The sequence below is a fragment of the Falco biarmicus genome, chromosome 7, assembly GCF_023638135.1.
Source record: "Falco biarmicus isolate bFalBia1 chromosome 7, bFalBia1.pri, whole genome shotgun sequence".
NCBI lineage: Eukaryota > Metazoa > Chordata > Aves > Falconiformes > Falconidae > Falco > Falco biarmicus.
This window is the reverse complement of record NC_079294.1, coordinates 30727748-30754324: the sequence shown is the minus strand read 5'-3', so window position 1 is coordinate 30754324 and position 26577 is coordinate 30727748. Positions and strand designations below refer to the sequence as shown.

Sequence of the window (26577 nt, the reverse complement as noted above, 5' to 3'; positions counted from 1 at the left end):
CTTCAAAATGCAAGCTATTACTGCAGGTTGGAAGAGCACAAATTCTTTTTTTGCAGGATTTCTTTTGGTGAGTAACTGCTAATTCCCATAGAGCTCCAGTTTCTTATCGGCCATTCATCACTCAACCAATTCATGATGCTTGCAGCAAAAAACAGGTTTGTCAAAGTAACTCAATGCCTCCCCCAAAGTATGTTTAAACAATTATGCAGAGCCATTTTAGCAAGTTATGTGAAAAGCTGTGTGTAAACCAGAACAAGAGAGTCTTTACTCCAGCACTTAAAGCCATCAGCATTTCAGAGTTTGCAGTGGACCTAGCATTGTTCCTTTCCCTGTTGTACAGCTGAATCTCCTTGCTAAGGTTTTGTGCTTTACTGAGGTGAAGGGTGTAAACAGTCCGTCTGCTGATAAAATGTCGGTTGTGCTACCTTTCTCTGATCATAGGTCCCCTTAAAATTTCTTCTGAGGCTGCTTTGAGGAGTCAGACTTCTTCCAGACCAGCAAGGAGGTTTAGCATGGTTTGGAGGCTGCTAAGCTTAGATCTGCTGCTCAGTAGTTGCAACAATATAACCTTTTTTGTAACCTGTGTCTTCAAAAATTCTAATAATCGTTATTTTCACAGAACAAAGCAACCCTCATGTGCAAGATGTAGGCTGGAGGAGGTGGTGCTGCTCTCTGCAGCCTGAGGTTTGAATCGGTCTTGCCCAGCAATCTTTCTGGGGATTTACCCCCTCCTCTGCTTTCATCTAGCTGAGAGGCCAGTCCAACACGGTTGCACTGCTGTTGTTTTGTGATCTGGTTGATAGGGAGTGTAAGTCATTCGATAAGCCATATTAAGTTTCCCTCGACTATGTTGCTTAAATAGTGAACCTGAGCTCTGCTGCTTTAGGTAATGGATAGAACCTATGTGTGAAGCAGCTTGGAAATTGCCTAAAAACATACATGCCTGCCACCTTCACGTGCCGTTAAAAGATACTGAATGTTAAGAAGTAGAATTGAAACATGACACTAATACTAGAAAAGGTTTTTGGTAGTCTGCATAGTTCTGCCTTTTCTGCCTGTAGCCAGAGCAGCCCCATGTATCTGGGGGGCTCCTGCTGGTTTTGAAACTTGTGACCATTTTTAAGTTGTTGTGGGTTTGTTTTTTTGGTAAATACAAGGTCTTGAAAGTTGCTTTTTGTTTCAGTTATAGGTGAGGCTTTCGTATGAGCACGTGGTAGATGAGACTTGCTTTCATACAAATGCTAAACATCATGGCTTAAAAGGAAATTGTATTTTGTTTACATAGAAAATCCAGTGGTCAGAAGCCTTAAAACTGGCATAGCAGGAGTATTAGAAGTTAATCTTTCCTGAATGTTAATAATAGTGATAACAGCTTACCTCTATTTCTGTCACAGATGGCATAAAGAATCTTCTGGGATGAAACTGCACCCTTCACATTTTTTCTTATGATATGGGTATTCCCAGGATGTTGTGTGCAGTGACTACCAGCAAGTACTGATGAAGAAAAGTATTTAAATGGGGAGAGAAAGTTTTCTTTAAAAACACGCAAATTATTTAACCAGGTTTTCTCTATCAGAAGCTTGCCATTGCTGCTTAACTCTGCCTAAGCTGTCTGCTAGGGCTGTAGCTAGAGGACTCTTGAACTGAGCTCTGTGGTATGAGGGTGGTGGGGAAGCAAGGAGAGTAAAGCTCTGCTGATTTAATTAATGTTAACAGTTTTGAGTTATCTGCAAGATTCACAGTAGATTACACAGATTGTATTAAGCAGGGTTAATCAGTCCTTTCAGATACTTAAAGGAGCACTGTTCAGAACTGGCAAGACTGAAAATTCTTCTTCAGAGAGTGTTTGCTCCTGCAAGTATGTGTGTGAATGCATAGTCTGGACTGATGTTGATAAATTTGCCCAACAGCTACCACACAGGGACATTGGCTATTTCCTGTTCTGTGTATAGGTGAAATGTGGCAGCTGTTGGAAGTGACTTTTTCCTTTCTTGCAGCTTTTTTTTTTTGCCATAACTCTCTTCTTGCCTAGGAAGTATTTCCCCTGCTGTACAGTTGCAACAGCAAAGGGATCTTTGTTGTCCTGTGATTGTGGACTCATTGTGGTTTGGTGGGTTTTCACTGCTAAGTGTTAATTATTTTCTCTTGTACATGCGAAATAGAACATGGATGGGGACTGGGTTTTGTAAGTGTGTAGAGGATGAATCAGTCGTAAGGGAGAGTTCAATAATTGCAGTTTTAAAATCTTAATGTACCACAGCACCTTGTGTTGTGATTTTCCGTACTTGTTCAATATGTTTGAGTGTTCACTTTTTCCCTTTTTTCTTTTCTTTTTCTTTCTTTTTTTTTTTTTTAAGGAAATGTTGGGGCACCTAATTTTTTGCGTGATTTCTCAGATTCAAAATAGCTTGAATAACTGAATTTTCTTGACCCTTGAAAGACTAACCTTGGTGTCATGCTTGTTCTTTACTATTTTGCAGACTTTCATGTTTAAGAAGCCATCTTGTTGCTTTGTGGTGTGGCGTGAAAATCTAGTGTTCTTGCTGCTGAGCCATGGGTTTCTAAATACTTGAAGATGGGGCAGTCTTATGTATGGCAAATCTAATGGCATTTCCAGAAGGATTTTGCTTGTCCCAGGTTTGAGCAGTGTAGTAATTCCAGAGTAAAAGCAGGGAGGAGTAGCAGAAACATGTATATATACACACATAACTGTGTGTGTATATATGCATATAGATACATATGTGTATATCCATTTTTTTCTAGAGCATAGTATTTCTGTTCCTATGTGATGCCAAAAAGGCAGGGGCAGCAAGTGAACTTGGCTGAGATGGGGATGGCACAGATTGGGACCTGAGCCCCGGTGCCCTGGGACTGAGGATGTACTGGGGCTGTCCCAGGTACCCTCTTGGACTCTTGTCTTGAGTCGGTGCTGAGGACTAAGTGTGGTGAAGCACCACCCTGTTTGGTTATGGTAGCTCCAGGCTGGCCGTTCATAAAGTGATCAGATACCAGGGAAAGGTCGTCTTGGGGTGGAACCAAGGAGGAGGCTCCTTTGTCAACTGCTCAGTGGCAGCAAATTGGGAAAACCAGGGAGGCTGTTCTGGCAGCCTGACCTGGTAAGTGCCTGCTCTGCTGAGGTGCAAATTATTGGCAGTAAACTCTGAATAGCCAAGTGTTAACTGCAAATGTCTGTGTCTCCTCCCTGTAGGTAACTGTTCCCCCCTCCAAGGGGGACCCAGTAACTGCAGATAGATAGATTGTTTGCTTTTGAAAACAAATGAGTGTAGGAAATCCAGAAAGGGAACAATGAGAGGCCTAGAGGCTATTTTGAGGGCATGACCCCCGTTTCCTCTTGCTGCCCCTTCCCACTTTATTCACCATTAGTTTTTACCACTGTTAATTTCTGTGAGGTGTTGTCCTACACCCCCCACCTCACCCCCAACTACAGCACAGTGCTAAAGGTAAAACTGGTGATTGACACTAAATGCTGGGACTGTTTTCTTTCACTAGGGTGCTTAGGTTACTTTGGGGAAGCCACATGAAATTTACTGCGGCTTCTCCACTGTACACTGCAGGAAGCATTGATGGTCTTTGAAATCCCTTGGGTGTTACCTGCCTGGGGCAATCTGCTTGCTACAGAGAGAAACACCACTGTACATTTGTGTGTGGAAGAACCATCCCATCTGACTTGAAGCTTCTTCCTCTACCCACCTTAAGAAAAAGTTTGCAGACTGTTACTACAGTGGCAAATCTTCTGGGTAGGGAGGGACTGTCTGGGTGTTCCTTGAATGTGTTGGTATTGGGTACATTAGATTATATTGATAATGATGTTGCATATAAATTCTGCTTCAGAATAATTGGAAAACTCATAACATTTATCATGCAATGATACCCCTTAAAGTTTCCTGGGAGTGTTTAACAGGGGTGTGCCTGAACTGAGGACTCTCTGCATTACTGGTACTTGAGGTCTCAGCTGGTTGGTAACAGGGGTTTGTCTGCAAGAGAGCTCTGTGATAGGTCAGGTTGTTGCAGGAGATGAATGAGAAAGCAGCTAATGTAATCAGATGGGTAGCATGTGTGAGCTCCTTTGTTTTTATTTTAACCTACAGATACTGTCAATACCACCTTTCCCTCCCTATACTTCCCCAGCCACCTCATTTGTCCCATAGCATCTTACTGTCTGGTCAGGCATCCTTGCAGGGTAGAATAGCTTGTTCTTCTACTCTTTCTGTCTTCCCTTCAGACCAGCTGAAAGCTTTCCTGGTAAATCCAGCATGGATTTTTGCACGGTTGTCTGCAAATGCTGCAAGACCTTTTTCTTGCCCATGCTGCTGTCCTCTGTTGAAGTTAGATAATAAACTGATGACGTAGTGACTGCACTCTTAATGAAATGTTAATTTCTTGTTCAATACTAGGTGGCCCATAAGCTGCCCAAGCATGAGAAAGTTTGTTTGTTGAAAACTCATGGTTAAAAATCTTTAAATAAGATTCTGGAAATTAATCAGTTTAAACTTAATTGATGTTTAATTTTTTTTTCTTCACATATATGTACATGGTAGAGGGTTGGGTGAGAGAGCAGGACCAAGTGCTAACAGACCAGTTGCTCAGTTCTCTGGTATTCCTTAAGCACTGTCACAACCCTTTTCTTCACTGGGAGGAAAAAATTGTCTTGGGATTACCATTTTTTCTTGAGTTTCAGGCAGAGTTTTTTCATGCGTTTCAAAGTGAGTTAACCAATACATAAGTGTGTTATCCTGTAAAATCTCTGTTGGTCATCACTGCCTCAATGCTGTTCATGTGTATACTGTTCCTCAGTTTCTCGGTGGTGTTTTGTGCATTCTCCAGTACCATCCATAAAAGTTTCTCAAACGTAACATGAATTAAAACTTGTTTATTCAGGGAGTGTGATCCTGGAAAAACTGAGCATGTTTGTGCTTGTTTCTCAGCATTTAACTACTTCATATTGGAGCAGCTCTGAGGATGTTTGGATGTAGTGGAGGCGAGGCATGGCACCTTTTGCTAACAATGAGGAATACTTTTCTCTGATCTGACCCCACAGCAATCGAGTGGGTTACTGAGACAGTACGACGTTACCCAGTGTTAATAAGGATGGCAGGGTAAAGCGGCTTGTTGGTTTTGGGGACTGAGGGGTAGACTGAAAATTACTAGCAAGTTCTGCTTCGAACAGGATGTAAGAGTATCAGCTTAGTAACAATCAACCTGGATGTTTGTTTTGCTTAATATTACCCTTAGTCACTGATGAAAATTGATTCATACACTCACATTGAGCTCGGTTGCATCTGTTACGCCTTCTGTTTGCTACTAAAATATTGTTCATAACAAGGAATTCATTAGAAATCCTGAAAGTATCCCATTCTCGTGTGTCCCCTCCCTGCTTCATTAATTTCTTTCTAGTTTCACAGATTTGTTTTCTTATTTAAACAATTGGCTTTGGTTTGACTTTTCAATATTTGTACTAGAGAATCTCAAAATGGTTCTTGTCACACATTCCTCTTCTGGGATTAACAGTTTGTTTTACAGAGTTTTCCCCCAGATGCATCTTTCTTTCAAGTGACATTTACACTAGTAGATTACTTGATACTGACACTAGAGAAGTATACTACAGAAGCAGCTTCTGCTCATTTTTCATCTTTAGGAAAGCAATATTGCTGTGATGTGTAACTAATATTCCTACATCTTCCTGTCTCTTAACTCCTTTGTTATTCCTGTACTTTTGGCTGCTCTTTTTTCAGACATTGCATTATGATTGTCACCCCAGTGGGTGGCTGCTTCTTTGGAGTTCTTGGTATTTTTTTAGAGCCTGGGACTTATATTGCAGTGTTGAAGTTACAATGCAGATCTGTAGCTCTGAACCTTTAAGCCCCACGACTTGCCATATGCTTGCCTTGGGTTAATCATTTTGCACTCTTTCATGGCAGTATAGAAACTGTATTAATGAATTAAATGTATTTTATGTGAACTAGTATCATTTGCCCATTTAGGGTGTGTGTATATATATATATAAAACCCACAAGTCTTAGAGATACTTGTACAAAGGGAAATAGTAGAAAACACCTTACGTGTAATTTTTCTAGAAGTGCTTTTATTGTATTGGTGTTTTTCTTGATGGTGAGTGGTATTTTAATATTGTAAATTTTCTCATTTAAATTTTTTTGAACATGGGCGGGGGAGCAGTTTGTTCTTTGGAGTTCTGCATGGCTAATGTATTGTGGTCAGGCTTCAGTGTTAAAAGCTGAAATATACTTGTGCAGTTTTAGTTTGATATGAAAACTTTTGTCTTTATTATCCCAGCAAAATATGCTTAAACTGTGTATGGGAAGACTGACTTCCTTTAAAAACAAGTGAGTGTGCTTGGTGCTGAGTTTTAGAGAATTCAGAAGTGCTTCAAGTCTGTTCTGATGGCCTGTGGGGTTTCTTTTTAATGTGTGTTAGGCTAAATTATTACGGCCCTTGGAGACCACCATAGATTAGCTGGAAGCGTGTTCAACAGATGGATTGCATTTTAGCTGGTTATATTTGTAATGTAAAGTGACAGGCCTTTAACACAGCACATTTCATATTCCCTGTTACTGCATAAACCACCCCAGGACAAATCTAATGTGAAATAAAATAGAAGTCGTGAGTAATTTGTCTGGATACTGTTACAAACATGTGAAGTCACTTGCACATGATTTGAAGAGAGTAGTTGAGGATAAATCAATAGGCTTTTTATTTTCAGCAAACTAGGTAAATTAGTCAAAGGTGCTGCTGGCAATAAAAGCAGAGCACAGTGCTCCACAATTGGATTTTCTCCTCTCTGGGTCAAATCACTATTGCCACCAGGCACAAATAGAGCTGTATGTTGTATTAGCATAAGTGATTCATCTTGGAGTCAGTGAAACTAGGGTAGCAAATCTGCTGTTACATAGCTATTGAACACTTCATACTTTAGAAGTAAATGCACATTTTTTTAAATTTAGTTTGATTAAAAAAAAACTATTTCCTCTGAAACAGAGGTGTGTGGGGGTGAAGTTTCTCTGTTATTTATTCTAGTGGGCTAGAAGTAAAACTGTGTCCTAAAATACTTTTACATATATAAAAATACCTTTATTTAAATATACATAGAATTTTTGTTACACCTTGTAAACAATGTGCACTGTAAACAATTTGAATTGATCTTAAATCAAATACTTTTATCAGGACTTGCCTTGCCCTCTGATGGTCTGGAGTGATCTAGTTCTGTGCCAGCCTGGAGCAGTTCATTTAACCAGTTCATAAAGCAGCAAGAGTGTGTACAATGGATCACATTATAACCAGGGAATCTTACTTTCATTTCCTTCCTTTGCTTGTTACTATTTTTTTGTCAGCCTATTTATGCCTTACATATATATGACAAGCTCTTTGTTCCAGGTTTGTCTCACTATGTATCTTTACAGCTTGCAGTGGATGAGGCTTTGCTCTGGGCTGGGGCCTCTCCACTACTCTAATACAAATAACAAAACCTGAGCTGTAACAATGAATTAGGTGGATAGTTGTGCCAGAGTCCTTTCTAGGTGTTGGGTTTTTTTATATGATACTTTGTGCTATCCAAATTGCATATGTGTAATTTTTTTGTAACAAAACCTGATCTTATATACTGTATATTTACACCAAATGACAAAAAAATACTGAATGTATATCTGCACCCCACACATGCTGAGCATGGCTAAGACTAGGTATGATTCCTTCACATCCCCTCCCACTGAGATTCCAGTCTACAGTTGTCAGAACTGATTATTTTCAGCAGATGAGGCAACAGTTATTTTAGTGGCCTTTGGGTTTCCACTTGAAGGGTCTTCAGAAGCATGCTTTGTAATTTGCTGGTTTTCAGGAGAAAAAAAAAATCCCTTTAAAGACAGTTAATCCTTCAGTCTGTCACTTAACGAATACAATTGTTGCAGAGATGAGCAAAGTTCTTAATCAAATTTTATCATGTATATGATGTGTTGGCAGGGAAACAGTGAGTGCTGAGTCACATGTGTAGTGTCATCAGGCATGCTCGCATGGTAAGATGTACGTGGAAAACTTCTCAATAAAAGACCTGTTTGTGTTTCGCTTCCTTGTCATTCCCCAGCAACGACTTGTTTCATCTTGTCTAATCTTTTGTGGGACCCTGTTGTACAGTTTACAGAATCTTGCTATAAATTTCCCTCACACCATTCCTCATAGCGAAATAATAAAAAAAAAAATCCCTTAAAAATTATATATATTGGAAGACAAATATTTTTTCTTTTAAAACATAACCTCCTTGTTGTAGGCTGCAGAATAACTTGTTTTCATTATTATATTGAAAATAAACTGGAAGCTTTGAAACCCCGTACTTAAAAAACAACTTTTGTGACTCAATTTGTTTAAAATGTTTTGATGTTAGAACTTGTCCATCAGTGAGTGTTCACTCTTTTTTAAAATTCTGATTCCAGAAAGGCTTGAGTTCAGTTGTCCCTTGGACTTGGAGTACAGCTTGCCTGAGAAACGCAGCTCCCAGCCTGTCTTTGTGGTAGCATCCAAAAGTACCTTAAGATGTGTAGAGGCAAAGCTGCCACCTCATGCTGGTGCTGGGAGGCTCTGAGCTGGTGCAGATGGCTGCTGACTCCTGCTGAGACCTTATCCAAGTGTAATGTGTCCTCCTCCAGTTGTTTCCTACTCCAAGGATGTTAGCGAGATCATATCCATACTGAGGTTATCGGAGAAAGATGTTGGCTTTGCTGAACAGGTAGGACTCTGCTGAACTTTCCTGCTTCATTGGCCTGAGTTCCAGCTGAAATGTAAGCCAGATTCCCTGGCTAGGGTAGTGTTTGCTCTTGCTGGTATAAATAAAGCTGGTGATGGTTTTTCCTCGTGGGCATTTTAAGTAGGAGAGCACCATTTGGCTTCCAGTCAGCTGGGCAATTAACATTTTATAGCCAAGCAATATACTTAAATGGAATTGCTTGGCTTGAGCATTGAATTACAATGGCCGGTAGACTGCCGCTGTTCTTACATAATTTATTTAGCACTTGCTTCTTGTTTAGGATTCAGGCAGAGGTTAATTTGATTCTGCATGAGAAGCTAGTAGTTACCGTACATTAATGCTGTGCTGTACTGCAGTGCAGGGGAAAGTTTTTATGTAGTTTGTGTTTGTCTGGTCTCTCAGCCATGGAAAGGACAATTTTACCTACTCCTTTCCTAGCAATGCATTGTTTGCAAGAGCTGTTGGCTTGCTTACATTGGCACTTAAAAAATACAGCCAAGAATAATACCTTAAGACCATTTTATTCCATGCTGTTGCACATGTATTTTTAAGAAGTAAATGTGTATTGAAGTGTAGTATGGACCAAGAAGACTTTGTTCCTACAAAATTACAAGGGGCCCACTTACCCTGTTACAGGTAAATAAAACGTTAATATATGACCATGGTGACTTGAGTGTGGGAGCTGCTGCTGCATCTTTTCTGATGATCTGAGGCAGAGAGCAAACATCCGGGGTGTGTGATCTTGGAAGGATAAAAAGAGTAGGTAAAATGTGCCTCAGCATTCCAGAAGCAGGTTAGGAAATTTAGATGGAACAATTATGTTTGTTCATGCTCTTAATACGCCTAAGCACTTAACTCACTGCTTAGAATTTTATCCTGGGTCTTGTACTTGTCTTGGTGAGGGTCTTTTTGTGTGGTGTGTTTTGGTTTTGTGTGTGGTTGTTTTTTTTTTCTTTTTTTTTTTTTTTTCTTGAAGCCGTCGACTGCTAGAATCAATACGGGGGAATTTTCAGCTCTATTTTTTTTTAAGCTCCTTTCTTAACAAAGTAATTGCAAACAGCTTGTAAATGTGAAGTAAGTGTGCAGCCAGGGCTTAGATGCCAGAAGGCTGCTAATGAGAGCACAGTATTTATTTATTTATGTTTAATCTCGTGATTTCTAGGTAACTTTAGTAATGTTTTTGAATCCTTGGGGTACCAGTCCTAGAGTGCCTAGCTGCTTTCAGCAAAATTTACCTCTGGCTTAGGCAGTATCCTTCTTGTTGCTCAGATCAGCTGATTGTCTCAGCCTGCTTCATGCTTTGGGCAAGGACTGATCAAAGACAAGATCAAGGACTGAACACCCAGTTTGACCTTCACTTAAAGCCCTCTCAATCAGTACAGGGTCATGTAACTCTGCATGCAGAAACCTTTTTTGGGCTTTTTTGACTCAGTTTGGGGGTCTGGCTCAAGTAGTGTAAGACTTGACTGTTGATCTTTATATTTTACAATGGTGTTGGGTGTTGACCTGCCAGCTAGAAGCATCATCCCTTCTTGCAATCATCGCTGCTGTAAAAAGAGCTGAGGTTTTGGACAAATCTCTTCAAGCTTAAAATATCATGGCCTTTGGCAGAGGGGCATTTCAGGCACCTACAGATGCTGCACAGATGCCTGATGGGGATTTATTCTGAATTGGATTCCTTAAATAACACTTCCGATACCAACATTATTTTTTAATGGCAATCTCATTAGCAATGACAAAACAAAAAGGGCAAACGGTGGTCTGAGGGAAATGATTCCTGCAGTAGCTGGCCTCCAAGTTAGTTAATGGTGTAGGTGTAAAGCTGGCAGCTCAGACTCTAATTGTTCTAATAATCGGGGAAGTTGTTACCATATGTTGTTGCTGTAGCTTTTACTGTTTTAACCAAGGTTTAGTTGTGCTGTAAAAATGATTAAAAGGTTTTTCACAGGAAGAACTGGGGTTTTTTTTTCTTGTACAGTTGCTTTCTGGAGTACTGAGGGGTTTTGTGGGCTATTTAAAGTGTTTGAAAACCCTGCTTTGCTCTCCAGCAGCTCCTGGCTGGGTGTGCTGCCCCTAGCCATGCTGGTCGCCTGTGGCAGAAGGACACATACATGCTAATTCTGCCTCTGCTGCAGGGTCTTGCAGCTGTGTTTGATTTCAAGCATAACACCATCCTTATTATATAATACAATTGCTGCCCTTGTGGGGGAATGTTGCATTTTATCTACAGTCTCTTTTGCTGGCTGGGCTTCAGCAGCGTGTCCAGGTCCAACCCACCATCCAGTGTAGCTTATCCTGGGGGACAGTTGGGTCTTTGGAGCCTTTGGTCCTCGGTGCTGGTTCACAGGCTGTAGCAACACAGCTCCCTGCCTGAAGCCCGAATTTCTCTTTGTGGGGTCGTCAGGGTGGGATGGTAAGATGGTGAGGGAACCAGAGAGGCTCAACTGAGGCACAGCATTTCACTTGTCAACCTGTGTTATTTTTGCTTCAGGTAAGGAAAGGAAAACAAATTATTGATAAGTGACAGTAGTTGAAGAATTCTGGATTTGCTGTTAGGGGAGAGGAATTTGGTTCTGTTTCCAGATGTGAGATTTTTAGCAATGGACCCAAGACATGGTCACATTATCCCAGCTACTGAGGCAATCCCCTCCTGTCAGCTGAGCCTTAGTAACTTTGTGTTTAGTCCAAACAAAATCTGAGCTACATTCATCAGTGTCAGTGTAAGAGCTTTCAGTTAACTGTGAGATGAAATGCGTTGTAGCTGTGTGTGGATGGTTAATTGATACATCCCTGTTAACAGAGGATAGTTTATGAAACAGAAGTAACTTTGTTTCTTTAATTCACTTTCTGTATCGTGGAAAAGGAGGGCAATGACATTGACTTTCCTCTATAAAGTGTTGAGATCTACCAGTGAGATCCACTGCATGATAGCTAGGTATTATCATCACAAGCAGTAATCTGAAGGTGAAGGCATTTGGAACAATATAGATAATAATCTGTTTAAATAATTTCTTTTAAAAATAAATGGGTCAGAATATCAACTCTTGCAACAATTTGAATCTTTCAATCTGAATTAAGAAATTGCTCTTTGCAGACTTGGGGCTTTTCTGCTAGTGTTTGATGACTGTCTGGTTCTTGCCAGAAAATACTAAGTTCAAACAGTTATGAGAGCATTCAGTCATGGTTATGTTGGATGGTATACTCAATTTTACAGAAGGAGCTCATGGGAATGTTAACAGCATAAAGGTTAGCTGTAATATCTTTTGTGTCTGCCAGTTAAATAGCTAGCGATCTGATGATTACACAAAGACAACGCAAATTCCTTATGCATTCCTGCCTCAGTGCCGCTCCACACGCTGGGTGACTGGAAGCACAATTCTTTTTTCTTTTTTCCCATGGAAATTGCTGGTTAAAGCTCAATACTTTGGTATATGCGAATTCTGATTTTTCTGTTTAAAACCTCAGTGCCAAGCTGTGTTGTCATAGCAGATACTGCAGTCCAGCCATGTGCTGTTAAATCCAATAGGTTTTGCACCTGTTTTGGTAACAGATGCAAAGAAACAGTTTAATGTGTCTCCAGTGCTCAAACTATAAAATGCATTTGGCTAATGACTCGGTGAATGCTTGGTCCACATTAGCCAAACATACGTTGCATAAAGGTCTGTAGAGCTGTCTTCTTAACAGCACTAAAAACCCCATTAGCTGTGACGCGGAGATACTTCCATGTATGTTTTGGGTGTGGATCAGAGGAAAAAATAATGAAATGTGTTACCTCCAAAACTTTTTTTGTTACAATATCCACTCTTGATTACTTATGAAATACTGCAGGCTCACAGAAATATTTCCTCTTTCAATTAGGCTTAATTTTCCTCCTGTGGTAACTTTGAAAGCGAAGAAATAACAATGGGATAACTCAGAGGGGAAGTGTTTGGGTGAATGGGTGATTGTTTCAGGAAATGTGTTTCTGTGCTCTGCTGCAGTACTTTTCCCCCTGGCTCTGAATGCTCTGCAAGTATCAATGCGTGTGCCCTCCCAGTGGCCTAGAGGTAGGTTGGGAAGTTGAAACAAGCAGGGAAAAGGCACTTGCCAAACATTTGGTGGAGTTGTGTGTGCGAACCTTTGTTTCCTGAATCCCAGCACAGTGTGTTAATCACACAACCATTCTCTTCCCACGCTTTTTATGTGAAATAAATACTTGCCTGAGAAATGTTTTCTTCGGATCATCACAAGTGGATGCTGGTAACTGCAAGTTGAAGCTAACAACTCCACTCCCATGCTTTGTATTTTACTGCTGGCTGATTGTATTACAATGCAGAGTCCCCATCGTAATACATTTATTTGTCCACCATCAAGGATTTTGCCTGCACCAGGGCTTGTAGCCTTTCCTTTAAGGCCATTCTGTCATTTTGGAGTAGCTTCAGGCAGCTGACATTCAGATGTTGAATCTGACCAAGCAGCGTACCTCCTTTCTCTCACCTTCCCCAAAATAAAATGACCTTTAAGTGAGGTTCATGACATACTTAAATCTGTTTTAGTCCCCATTAAAAACAACACAAATCTAGAATTTTAAATCCAGTTTCTCTGAGCAGTGCTAGATGCCTGTTCAATAGCTTTCTCCCACACCCATTTCCCCAGCCCATCATTAAAATCTCAGACCCATGAAATAATTTGACCAATTATTTGAATTACTCAAACTTAACAGAATGGCTTAGGTACCTTTGAACCAGCTGCATTTATATGCCCTGAAATGTGACAGCAGCTGTATGTTGAACATCAAATGAATACAGGTCATGCCTGGGGTAACGGCATGACTGATTGGTGTGCCTGGCATGGCTGTGCATTTATCCTGATTAGTGCCATGGGACCTTTTAAGTTCTATATTAGCCATTGTTAAAGGACGCAATTAGGGTATGTTAGCTGTGCAACTTGATGCTGTCTTCAAATACTGATTTCTCTGTCAAGTGGGGCTTCCTCTTGTGACCTCTGACCTGCCAGTATTTTAAAAGCTTTGTAATCGATGGTGTTCTGTATTCTTTGTGGTGTGATTGATTTGGATTCCTTCATACTGAGCTTTGCCTGTTCTTCTCTTTTGTTTAGGAGGTCCTTCAGCAGCTGATTGTAATGAATTTACCAAATGTTTTAATGATTGGCAAAGATCCTCTTTCTGGTGAGTAGTTTATTGGGTTCTTCACCCCCCTCATCTGAAATGTTAAATAAAAATTGTATTTGTTTTCTTGTGTTAAATTAGAATAGAATCATAGAACTGTTTAGGTTTGAAAAGACCTTTAAGATCATCAAGTCCAACTGTTAACCTAGCACTGCCCAGTCCACTGCTAAACCATATCCTTAAGTGCCACATCTACACATCTATTAAACACCTCCAGGGATCTTGACTCAGGCATTGGAACAGGCTGCCCAGGGAAATGGTTGAGAACCCATTTGGTAAAGAAAGTTTTCCTAATATCCAATCTAAACCTCCCTTGAGGCCATTTCCTCTTGTCGTATTGCTTGTTACTGAGAAGAAGAGACTGACCCGCACCTTGCTACAGCCTCCTTTCAAGTAGTTGTAGAGAGTGATAAGGTCTCCCCCGAGTCTCCTTTTCTCCAGGCTAAACAGCCCCAGTTCCCTCAGCTGCTCCTCATGGGACTTGTGCTCCAGACCCTTCACCAGCCTCATTGCCCTTCCCTGGACACGCTCCAGCACCTCAGGGTCTGTCCTGCGGTGAGGGGCCAAACCTGGACACAGGATTTGAGATATGCAGCCTCACCAGTGCCATGTACAGGGGGACAATCACTGTCCTAGTCCTGCTGGCCACACTGTGTCTGATACAAGCCAGGATGCTGTTGGCCCTCTTGGCCGCCTGGGCACACTGCTGGCTTGTATTCAGCTGGCTGTTGACCAGCACCCCCAGGCCCTTTCCCACCAGCAGCTCTCCAGCCACTCTGCCCCCAGCCTGTAGCGCTGTGTGGGGCTGGTGTGACCCATGTGCAGGACCCGGCATGGAGCCTTGTGGAACCTCATACAACTGGCCTCATCCCATGGGTCCCGCCTGTCCAGATCCCTCTGAAGAGCCGTCCTGCCCTCCACCAAGATGAACTTGGTGTCGTCTGCAAACTCACTGAGGGTGCACTCAATTCCCTCACCCAGATCATTGATAAAGATACTAACCAGCACTGTCCCCAGTACTGAGGCCTGGGGAACACCGCTTGTGACCGGCCCCCAGCCAGGTGTAACTCCGCTCACCACCACTCTTTGAGCTCAGCCATCCAGCCAGTTTTTTACCCAGGGAAGAGTGCACCCATGCAAGCCGCGAGCAGCCAGTTTCTCCGGGGGAATGCTGTGGGAGATGGTGTCAGAGGCTTTCCTAAGGTCCAGGTAGACAATGTCCACAGCCTTTCCCCCATCCACTAAGCGGGTCACCTTGTCATAGAAGGGGATCAGGTTAGTCAAGCAGGACCTGCCTTTCATAACCCCATGCTGGCTGGGCCTGAACCCCGATTGTCCTGCACGTGCCACGTGATGGCACTCGGGCTGATCTGCTCCATAACCTTCCCCGGCACCCAGGTCAGGCTGACAGGCCTGTAGTTTCTCCGGATCCTCATTCCTGCCCTTCTTGTAGACTAGTGTCGGGTTGGCTAACCTCCTATCTGCAGGGACTTCCCTGGTTTGCCGGGGCTGCTGATAAATGATTGACAGTGTCTTGGTGAGAGCTTCTGCCAGCTCCCTCAGCACCCGGGGTGGATCCCATCTGGCCCCATAGACTTGTGTGTGTCTTAAGTGGTGTAACAGGTTACTGACCATCTCCCCTTGGGTTATGGGGGCTTCATTCTGTTCCCTGTCCCTGTCTTCCACCTCGAGGGGCTGGGTACCCTGAGAACTGGTCTTATATTAAAGACAGAGGCAAAGAAAGCATCAAGTACCTCAGCTTTTTCCTCATCCTTTGTCACTGTGTTTCCTCCTGCATCCAGTAGTGGATGGAGATTCTCTTTAGCCCTCCTTTTGTTGCTAATGTGTTTATACAAATACTTTTTTACTGTCTTTTATGGCAATAACCAGATTAACTTCTGTTTGCCTTTGCCCCTTCTGATTTTCTGCCTGCATATCCTCTTAACGTCCTTGTGGTCCTCCAGAGTTGCCTGCACCTTCTTCCAAATGTCACAAACTCTCCTTTTTTTCCCCAAGTTGCAGCCAGAGCGCTCTGTTCACCCAGACCAGTCCTCCCTGCTGGCTGTCTTTTGTCACACGGGGACAGCTTGCTCCTGTGTCTTTAAGGTTTCCTTCTTGAAGAATGTCCAGCCTTCCTGAGCTCCTTTACCCCTTCAGAGCTGCCTCCCAAGGAACTCTGCCAACCAGTCTCCTAACAGGCCAAATTACAAACATGTTTTTAACTATATGTGTTTGTAGCCAAACTACAAATAGTACCTCTGAGTCTCACAGTTCAATGTATCTAATATGTAACATCTATATTTACATACCTGTACATAGAAATATATCTGTGTGTTTGCATGTCACACACATGTCATAGTGATTTCTTAACAAAGCTAGAGCAGCAACTGTTTGCTGAAAGTCCTGTTTCTTCACTCCTTGCTGCAAGTGACCCAGGATGTAGTCTGCCATAGGTGAATCATTTGTCCTCCAGCTTTTCTGTCCTCTGTGCTTGTATGATCAGTTCAGGTGTACCAATATGTACATGCCAGAAGGCTATTGTAGAATTGCCCTAAAGTGCGAGGAAACTGTTGCAAATGAAGTGTGGTAAGAAAAATATGTGGAGAGAAAAGTACATATATGACAAATTGGAAAAACAGTGAGGAAGAGAATGGAAAAGGAGAAAAACATCTATCTGGCCTAGTTGTCTATGCAAGGACATCTGTCACATGAAGTATCACATCAAAAGTGACCTGGAAGCCAGTGAGCTCATGTCCAGAGTCCATTGTGTTTGGTGAGACAAAATTAAAGCTCTTTAGTCTGAAAACAAAGTTGATTTCTCCTTAGAACCACATTTCTGAAATTAAAGGTTTTGTTGCTGTGGTTTTTACTTTCTTTTCCATGCCCATTCTTTCTCTGCCTTAGTCCTATGCTAGTGCCAAGCACAATGTATTTGTTTTTACCAAAGAAGGAAAACTGGATGAACCCTGTCAGCAGTGATGGGGTAGTTGGCATCTCCAGGACAAACAAATGGTAGAAACCTTGGCTGAAGCTTTTATTTTGCTGCTCTTAGCAGCATTAGTGTGTATACATACAAAAAAGGTGTTTATATCAGAAAAGAATATTGACTTAAAAATGCTGGACCACTGAAGCTCATAGTCTTGGCGCTTCTGCAGTAACATCAAGCTGTGAGTAAGGCATGTACTTCAGCTGGCAGATTAAAATCTGCAATGCCAGTCTTAATTCTTCTGTACAGGCTACTGTCATGGGTGGAAAAGAAAATAGAAACAGAGGAGCTGTTGCTTTTCTTGGTCATATGGGGAATGGACAGAGCCTGGGCTGCTAGTGTCAAGAATGCTAGTGAATAGAGATGTCTGGGCCAACAAGGCAGTGTCTCTGCTGGCAAAGTGTCAATGGAAAAGGCTGGCTGGTTTCTTGTCATGGCCATTCCTGAGCGACAGCTGGCAGGAGGCTCATAATGCATTAACCATAGTGTTGGCTCCTGGGGAAGCTGTGCACTTGAAAACTGTCCTGTATTTAGCTATAATTGCCCATCATTGACCTGCTGTTTTTTTTTCAGTACCTTAGATCGATCTTTCTTAGAAGAAAGTACCTGATGTGTCTCTTGTAGGAAAGATATCGGTCCTCCATGTGTTCCTTTCTTCCAGCTTCTTTGCTTCGCTTTCTGACATCTTTTAAAATGTGGTGGTTTGGTTTGGTTTTTGTGGTTTTTGTTTATTTTAAAAATGCAGTCTTCTAAAATTTGTATTTTATCCATTGCTGACTTTGCATTGGCATTATTCAGAACACAGGAAGAGACGATAAAGAATGCAAAAATGTAACTTCTCGATGTCTAAAACTAATGGTGTGGGTGTGTATAAAAAATAGGAAGTTCTTGCTTAGCAATATTACACAATGGTCTTGAGAACCAGTCCAGGCTTAGACACTACAGAGGAAGGTGGTGACCAAAGACAGACTTGAGATGCACTTGCTCCAAAGAATGTGTTTCTAAAGGACAGGATTTCAAGAGCTCCTCATCTTGATCTTACCCTTCAGTAGATGGTCACTGGTAAGATGTGCTGAAGGAATGGTTAGAGAAGTGGAGAACTACAACTTCCTTCAGGAAGAGGAACCTGGCTGAGGGCTGATGGGAAGCTTGGAAAGAGGGAACAGGGAGGAGAAGGCTGTTGGAGAAGTTAGTAAAACCACTGCAAAAGGCTGAATGCAGGAATAGGCTGGAGTGAGCAGTGTGGGTGAGCGATGGCCAGGTGACTGTCAGGTTGATGTCTTTGTTACTGAGTGTGTTGCAGGGGGAGGGGAAGGCAGGGGTGCTTGGGAGGGGAGAAAACAAGTGAAATGAGTGATTCTCTCTGTTAGTGAGAGAGCTAAAGGAGGGCTGCAGATAAGATAGAGATGTGAGGATAAAGCAGCACAGGAAGCAGTGCTTCTGGCACGAATACAGAGAAGCACCAGGGGAAACTCACAGAGAATCGAGGAGACTGGGGGTGACAGCAGTACGGAGGGAAGAAATGATGGAGACAGTTATTGTAAAAGTGTTGTAAAGCCACAGCAATGGTAGAGGAACAACCTCTTTTGGGATCCATTATCCAGTCCAGGACAGAGACTCAGAGAGTAGGAGGAGAATCCTGGAGGAGGTATCTGCAGAGACAGTGCTGGGGCGATGCAAGGAGTACTGGGAGCTGGAGAGTGAGGTGCAGGCGGTCTGCAGGGTTGGGGTGGGTCTGAGAGGCAGTGGTGAAATCCTAGTTTTGCCTTCTCTACGCTGTAGGTAAGTTATCTGAATGAAAGGTTCCTCTTGACCAGAGCAAGAAAAATAGATCCCACAATCACATGCATGGAATGGGTAAGAGTGTGGCTTTGTACTGTTTGAGATGGGAAGGCTCCTGATGACTATTGATTCCATAGGTCCAAGACTAAAGAGCTGTTAGATCATTCAGTATGATTCACTGTGTAACAGTTTCAGTGACTTACTCCTTGTAAAGAGCCCATGTGATGTTTTGCTATACGTGTTTTTCAGAGCTGTCTGTTCACCAGTGCTATCTGCAAATCTCACTTTTCCCTTCTAAAACACAGCCAAAAGTGTTGTTACGTGTGTTAAATTATGAACTGAACAGCTCTAAAGCTAAGAATGCTGTTCTTGCTATTTAGCTCTCATTTGGTACTCAACAGTTGAGACAGGGCTTCTGCAGCTCTGCTTTGAACATGAGGCTATCGGAAAAACAGAGCTGCCAGCAATAAAAATAAAAATGAAGTAGCAGTCGGGCTTTTGCATAGGAGAAGGCACATGTCTGCTGGGTTTAGGAATTTTACTTGCTTTCACGTCCTCTAAATTGTTTTGTTCTAGGCTGTGGCAAATCTGTGCTTCAGTTCATTTGGCCATGGGCATAGAAGTTGCAAAAATATTTGTGAGAAGATGAAGGCTTTGACTTTTCTAAAATATAGGGAACTGAAAAGAAACTTGAAAGTTTAATTAAAGGATTTATAAAATTTTCCCGGGAATCTGACTTGCAGAACTATGCAGCTGATGTTGCAGGATTTGTTCTCTTCACTGCACTGTACAATAGACAGCTACTACTATTAAATTTCCTCTCTGTTTTTCTCTTCCTCTGTGTTTTTTCTTGCTGAACAGCTTTTTGAATTCATTACTGCACCACAAATCCCCCTGTGCTCTGTGTGAGAATCATCAGCATATTTATTATCTACACAGTCACTGTAATCACCTTTTATAATTACCTCTGGTTTTAGCATGCCTTATAAATGGCAACTCATTCATGTGCCCACACAAGGAATATCAGTACACAGTACTGGTCCTGAAACTCTATTTAGAGACATTGTTTAATTCCTTAGTTTCCTAGACATGCTTAGTTTAACACAGCTAGTGAGTGTACTTGGAAACTGATGGCAGTTAATCCTTTGAAACAGTCATAGTTAATTGGGAGGGGGGGAATTTTAACTTTTTTCAGACCAAGAATGGAAATGAGGTTTTATTTGCCTGAAGTAGGCTCATTTCTGTCTCTTCAAAAAGCTTTGCTATTTAGATCCCCTTTTCAAATCACATGTTAAGTTTGTGAATGAGAGCCTGAAGTCCATGCTAACAAGTGTCTATAGAAACTGTTTTATATCAAAATCATAAAAGATGTCTACTCTCAGTGGGGTATTTTTTCATGTCTGGTTTCCTTCCTTATTTTGTTTCACAATCCTCCAGAAGCACAAAGGTTCATAAAATGTAAAGTTAATAACAAAACACTGCCCCAGTAGTGTAAATCTAGCATTCAGCTTTTCACACTCAGGATGTTGCGACAGTTGGGAAAAATGGCACTTGTGTTTCACCCCTTTCCACCTTCTCTGCACATCCACCAGCTGCCACGTGTAGCACTACACGTGCTGGCACGCCCTCTCCTCTGCTGGAGGAGCATCAAAGTAGAGATGTGCAGAAAGAAGTGGCAAAAGCTCAAGATTTCACATGCTTGGACTGTCTTGTTCCTGTTTTCTCTGACATCCTTCCTACCCCCCCTCTTTTTTTTTTTTTTTTTAATAATTTGTGGTCTTTGTACCTTGATCCTCCTTTTACTGTTGTTGTGTCTCCTAATCCCTCTGCCTGCCTTCTCCCTGAGTCCTGCCATCTGTTTCCCACCCACTGTCGCCCTGTGAGAGCAGAGGGGTCTCCTGGCTCTGACACAGGGAGGCTCCCAGGATGCACAGGTGGTGCTCGGGCTTTCCCTTCCTTTATTTTCCAGAAAACCTGCTGGCCCTCTCTCAGGGTTGGGAGCAGATGGTCTTTATTCAAATCCCCCAGGTGGCTGGCTCCCTTGCAGGCACAAATACATGGCCTGAGAGCATCTGCCCTGGAATTTTCAAAAAGATGTAAAAGAAAAGAGGGTGTGGGGTTTTTTTTTGAATGGGCACCTTTCTGTTTATGTGCTAGTTTCAATCCTGTCCATTTGTTTCCAGCTTGTAGGTACCTGTGTGAAAGGAGTTGCCCCAGACCTAAGTGTTTGCATCCTAGGTTGTAGGAGGACACTGTCTTGGTAAGGCTTGCTAATAGGCCTGGGTGGACCCAGCAGACTTTCTTCCCAACCGTCTAGGAAGGACTTGTGTCATCCCAATGTGCCAGCCTAGGGAAGCCTGCACATTCCTGCTTGTGCGGTTGCACCACCTCGCCATGTTAGTGCAAATCAAGGCTTTTGAGAAACGCTGCAGAATCATTCGCTGTTCAGGAGATGTGACTGAATTGGGAATAAAGATCGCTTGCTTTTGTTCAACATGCATTACAGGATAAATGCACTGTCCTGAGTGCAGAACTTAGCTGCTGTGCTGTGTAATAACTGTAGATGGGCTTCCAATTCACTTAGTAACCCTGGGCACTCCACCTAAACTTGTGGTATCTCAGCTTTCCTGGGGGATGAGATGAAAGGGGAGGGGGGGTAACTAATCCCTTCCTGGCTCATTCAGAGGTTTAATTGAAAACTCTCTCTAAAGCACTTTAGATGGATAGTGAGGTTTTTTTCATACTCATACCTTATTTCTTCTGAATATCTTCTGTAAATAATGTTATTCTATGAGGCTTTAAAATGTTACTCAGATCTAGCTTGAGTGAGAGTGATCTTGGAGTGTCTTAATGCCAACAAACTGCCTCCACCCCATGAGAAACAGCTTCTGAATGAAGCCCAAGGGATTGAACTCTAAGCAGTCATACGTGGTCTTCTGAAACACTTCTGTGGCTGACAAAGATCTGCCAAGTAGACCTTCCAGCCTTGAAAGTGTTTCTAGTGCATAGTATAATCTAATTTTCCTTATACGTGCATAGCGTGCCTGCAAGCATAAAATAATTTATTAAAAAAGAAATCTTGGAAAAATCCAGACAGCTAAGTTTTCTGTGAAAGCTGCCAGTAGGGAGAGCAGACTGCCAAATGTTGTGTTTAAAACAGTAGCAAGCTAATAATCTCACATTTACGTTGAGTCTTTACATTTCTCACTCCTTTCTATAAACGTTGGCTTGGCCTTTGCTGCCCAAGGGGCTTGCTGTGTCTGCCTCCTCTTCGTGATGGGAGGGCTCCCGTGCGGACAAGGTCTTGGCATGGTATTTCCAGGCAGGGTCAGCCCTTGGTGGCAGAGCAGGGTTGACCTTGCTAAGGTTCTCTGCAGTATTAATACCTGTAGGTGTTTCACCTCACAGGGTCATGCAGCATCGCTGATGCCCATCTGTTATCTCGTGCAGAGAATAGCAAAGCCTCCCCCACTTTTGGTGCGGAGAGGCAGAGTATGGCCTGAATGGCTTAAGTAGCTTGCCTGTCTTGAGGATGGTGTAGATGCTCTCACTGATGGAAAGTAACCCTGATGTTTTCTAAATGAGTGATTTCAAGCCACTAGGCTCACCCTGAGGATAGTTGTGATGCTGTGGTGCGTGGATTGGGATATATGGTCAACAGGTGAAGGTGCCCAGAGCGTGCAAGGGTTAGAGTGCTTGTTTGGTGTCTACTCCTTCAGTCTGCCATAGAGAAGATGCTTTGCCCTTAGTAAGTTCGGAAGAATGAGACACACACGCGCACTGAAGTCACTTGCTCTCCATAACTTGGCAACTTAATCTTGTGTCCCACAGGCATGCTCTTTTTAAGCCCTGGTCTGAATCTCCTCTGAAGCTGATGCAGAATGAAACCCAGTGCTGAAACTCTAATGAGAACTCAGTTTCATGAAAAATTGTCTTCCGACGAAACTAAGTTTCTTCTTGGGCTAGTAGTGCCCTCAAAGGAACTGTTCATGAAGTAACAGATACTTTTTTGTTGTTGCTGACAGGTTTTTTTTTGACACTGTCTATGTTTAAGGTTGTGTTTTTCAGAATCATACACAACAATCAGACTTTCACAGACTGAAATATTATTTGTATATTACATTGTAATTTTTCAGGAAAGAGCAAGCCATGGATTCTGCTAGATATGGAGAGAAGAGTAAGAATGATTGTATGACTTTCAAAAACAGTTTTAAAATATTCAGGGAAATAAACAATACTGTATTTACAGGGTGAAGTGTGAACTAGCATATTTTAAATATGTCTGTTTCTGCAGAAGGGAAGAATTCCTGCTTGCAAAATCTTAACAGTTAATAAATAATGTGGGACTTTGATATTGAGAATTCCAGTGTTGATTCATACAGTATACTGGTAACTTCTGTAGGGCATTCTTGAAATATTTTAAAGATCAACATTCCTAAAAGTAGAAAAATTTTATAACAGGTAAGGTACATGCAAAGAGTGGTTTAGAGCATTTGTGTGCTCTAAAATCAGGAAATTGGAAAACAAGTTAGTTCCTAAGCTGCCTGCACGTGGCTGCACTGGCTTGCAAGGTTCTGGGAGTGGAAGTAACCCCAGTGGTAATATAGGTCAGTGTGCCTTTGTGTGTCTGGGGGGGCTGCAGCAGCTTAATTGATGAGTCAGTTTAACTCTGGTTCCCTGGCCTTGGGTCCTGTACATGCCTCTAACTTTGCCGGTGCAGCCTTACAAGGGCATGGTGTTGATGGAGGAACAGTTGCACTCAGAAATTGTCTGTCTATACAGTGATAGGAGCAATTGAACACCCAAGTGGGGTATAGAATGGAAGCGTTTATCCCACAGTTATACGCTCTGTGTCAGGAAGTATAGGGATGAGAGAAAACTGTACACAGCCTGTTTCTCTCTCCTCTTCTTCCCCCAGTGTGGATGAGGACAAGCTTTTCCATAATGATTTTTTTAAATTTCCATATTGAAGCTCCTTGCCTTCCATCTCCCTTTGTCTGACTTGGATACATGTAACTTTCTTTACTACCCAACAATGGTCATGATAGTTTTGTTGAAACAAGATCTGGGGTTGGCTGCTTTCTCTCTCCTAGCTTTAGGAGGCAGCCAGCAGGGCTGTTGATCACAGCAGGATTCCCTGCAGTAACAACCTGCATGTGTCTCCTCCTCCCCACCGCTCCCCAAGCATATGGTTAGCTGCATATTCTCCCTTCTACATAACTCACTTTTTATTCCTCTTAGCACACGAGGTTTGTGCTTCAAAGTGTGAACAGGCTTTGATGCAGAACAGAGGCAGAAATTATTTGCGAAAACATTTCTTGGAGATAATTTATGTGCATGGAATGGCATTCAGCTTTGGGAAGTCTGAGTGGCAACTATTTAACAGACAGACAATTTAGGATAAGTTCTTTTTTTGAGACTAACCCTTCTTCGCTTCTGCCTAGGGTGTTTTTGTTTTGGTGGGGTTTTTTTCTTGGAGGTGGTGGTGGTTTGGTGGGCTTTTTTGCACCCTCGTCAATCACAAAACAAAGGACAAGCATTAGGCATATGTGTTGAACTATTTTGAGGATTTTTTTCCCCCCTTGCATTGATCAGACAATGTGGGTGAGGATAACACGTAGAGGAAAAAAAGGTCTTACTGGATTTTATAATGGACACATATATATTGTTCAGGCACTTATTCAAAGGTCTTCTCTTTCCAGGAGAATGTTTTGAGAAAGATCACTTGCAAGCATGCAATTTGTTGTAAATATGTACTGATTCCTTTTTTTCCTCTCTAGGTAAAAGTATGGATGAAATCAAGAAGCTGCTGTTGTTGGTTCTGGGATGTGCCGTACAGGTGATCATTCATTAAGGCTTGAAAAATAAGATTTTTTTGAATCTCTTACTTTTTTCTGGACTGAGAAAATCCATCCAAAGATCAGTGCTGTATGAACAGATCTCCAGCTCAAGACAGCTTGTGAGCTGAAGTTGTGAGAAGACACAATAGGTGAATGAAAGAAATGCAGGGGAAAGGAAGCACACTTTATGATAGCAGTAGCCTCAATTTGTTGCCAGTGTGTAATCAGGCACGGATATGTGTTCTTGCAGCTAAGTAGTCTACTTTTGATAACAAAGTGGGAAGAGATAAGCTTTAAACAGCGTTCTTGATACCAATACTGTTGTTAGTTTTCTTACCATTTTAAAATACGGAGTGGAACAGTACATATTAATGATAAACAAATAGATAATCCAACAGTCTAAACATTTGTTTAATGAATCCTGATTTTATTTGCATAGTCTTTTGATTGAATATTATGTGTAGAAAATCCAAAATTAATATATACTTTGTATATTCATGTGGGGATTTTTATGGGGCATTTGTTAAAATAAATGGACAGGCAATCTATATGGGAAACTCCCCAGAAATGCACAACTGTTACTGGATAAAGAAATCAGTGTTCTGCTCACCAAACTCTGTGGGTGATAAACAATAGACGTGTTGCAGGCTAGCCTTTGCTTATAATTGACCTTGTTTGTAGGTCTGTCTAGTGTTTTTGTCATGCCTTAGGACACTTACCCTGCTCAGCTATGTCAAGTCAATTATGTCAGGGTAAAGCTGTCTACATATGGCTGCTCTGAACTGTCTCAGTGTTGCATTGCAGCACAAAGGATAAAGGTCTAATTTGGCAAGCTGCGGTGCATCCTCAGTCCCCGTTTATGGGTCTGAGGTTCTCCCTACTGGAAGGGATGGTTGAGACTCGGAACCAGGCGCAAAAGTATACTAGAATGGATTTAAAAAGTAGCGTGTAACTTCTCCGCAATGCAGAGTTGTTACAAGAAGGCAGTAATGTTGGTAGTGTACAATCACAGATATACAAATAGCAGATGTCTGTCTCTTCTAAAACCTTAAGTAAAAGATTTACTAAAATCTGTTTGTCTGAAATGTCACTCATTTCTATCCAAAATGTTTCTCAACCCCATTTTTCATCTAAAGCACATGTTGATTTAGTCTAACAAGCAACATTATGCATTGATGTGGCTAGTATCTGAAGTGATGCATTTCTCTTCATTGCCAAAACCAAGCAAAATGCAAACAGCAAAGCAGACAGGTTAAATGATACAATGTAAATGTAGGTTTATGTTTGTGCAGCTCTATTAATGAAGCTGTGATGATTTTCTCCGGCTGTTGCCCCACCTCTTGATCTCATTGCATGTTGAACTTGTTTTTAGAGAGCAAAACCAGCCATTTAACTTAGCCTTAATTTTAATGACTGTAAAAGGTTTAAATAATTTAATGCGTAGTTTGGTTCATGCTCCATATGGAGCAATGAAGTATTATACCTTCTAGCATGACAGAGTGTAGATCTCAAACATTTTGTTGTTAGCAATGTGTAGATATTTTTTTTATTTAAGTGAAAAATGGTGCAGTAGGTTTTAGGATGGGTAGCACTGTTTCAGGTTGTCTTTTTTTCTTTTAACAGTGTGAAAGAAAAGAAGAGTTTATTGAAAGAATAAAACAACTGGATATTGAAACCCAAGCTGCCATTGTATCACACATTCAGGAGGTAGGACTCTCAGTATTGTCCGTTTTGACTTTTTACCTCTCCCTTCCTTGATGTAACAGGGTTGTGGTTTTTTGCTGTGAAATATTAATGCTTGGAATTTCTTAATGGATTAATGAATTTCACAAAAAAAAAAAATGGAATATGTTACTGCAATCAAATTATAAGATGAAAATGATAGGCATTTGGAACATTACTTGGCTCAGTTGGCGTTTTAAAGAGATGCAGTGGTAAATGCCTTGCTTGCCAGTTACAGGCTATTTAGAAGGAATTGTTGTAAGGATATATGCATAATATTTCCAAAAAGCACGTATAGCTTAGAAGCTGC

General features: G+C 41.7%; 1 protein-coding gene across 2 annotated transcripts in view; it reads left to right on the top strand.

Annotated features, from left to right (window-relative positions):
* Positions 1-26577, top strand: part of CCDC88C (coiled-coil domain containing 88C) — a 102233-nt gene that overhangs the window by 26885 nt on the left and 48771 nt on the right. For both annotated transcript variants that reach the window (XM_056345935.1, XM_056345936.1), the window contains exons 4-6: positions 13868-13937; positions 24486-24544; positions 26169-26252. In XM_056345935.1, coding sequence (XP_056201910.1) covers positions 13868-13937; positions 24486-24544; positions 26169-26252 — 213 coding nt within the window. The remainder of the gene's footprint in view (positions 1-13867; positions 13938-24485; positions 24545-26168; positions 26253-26577) is intronic.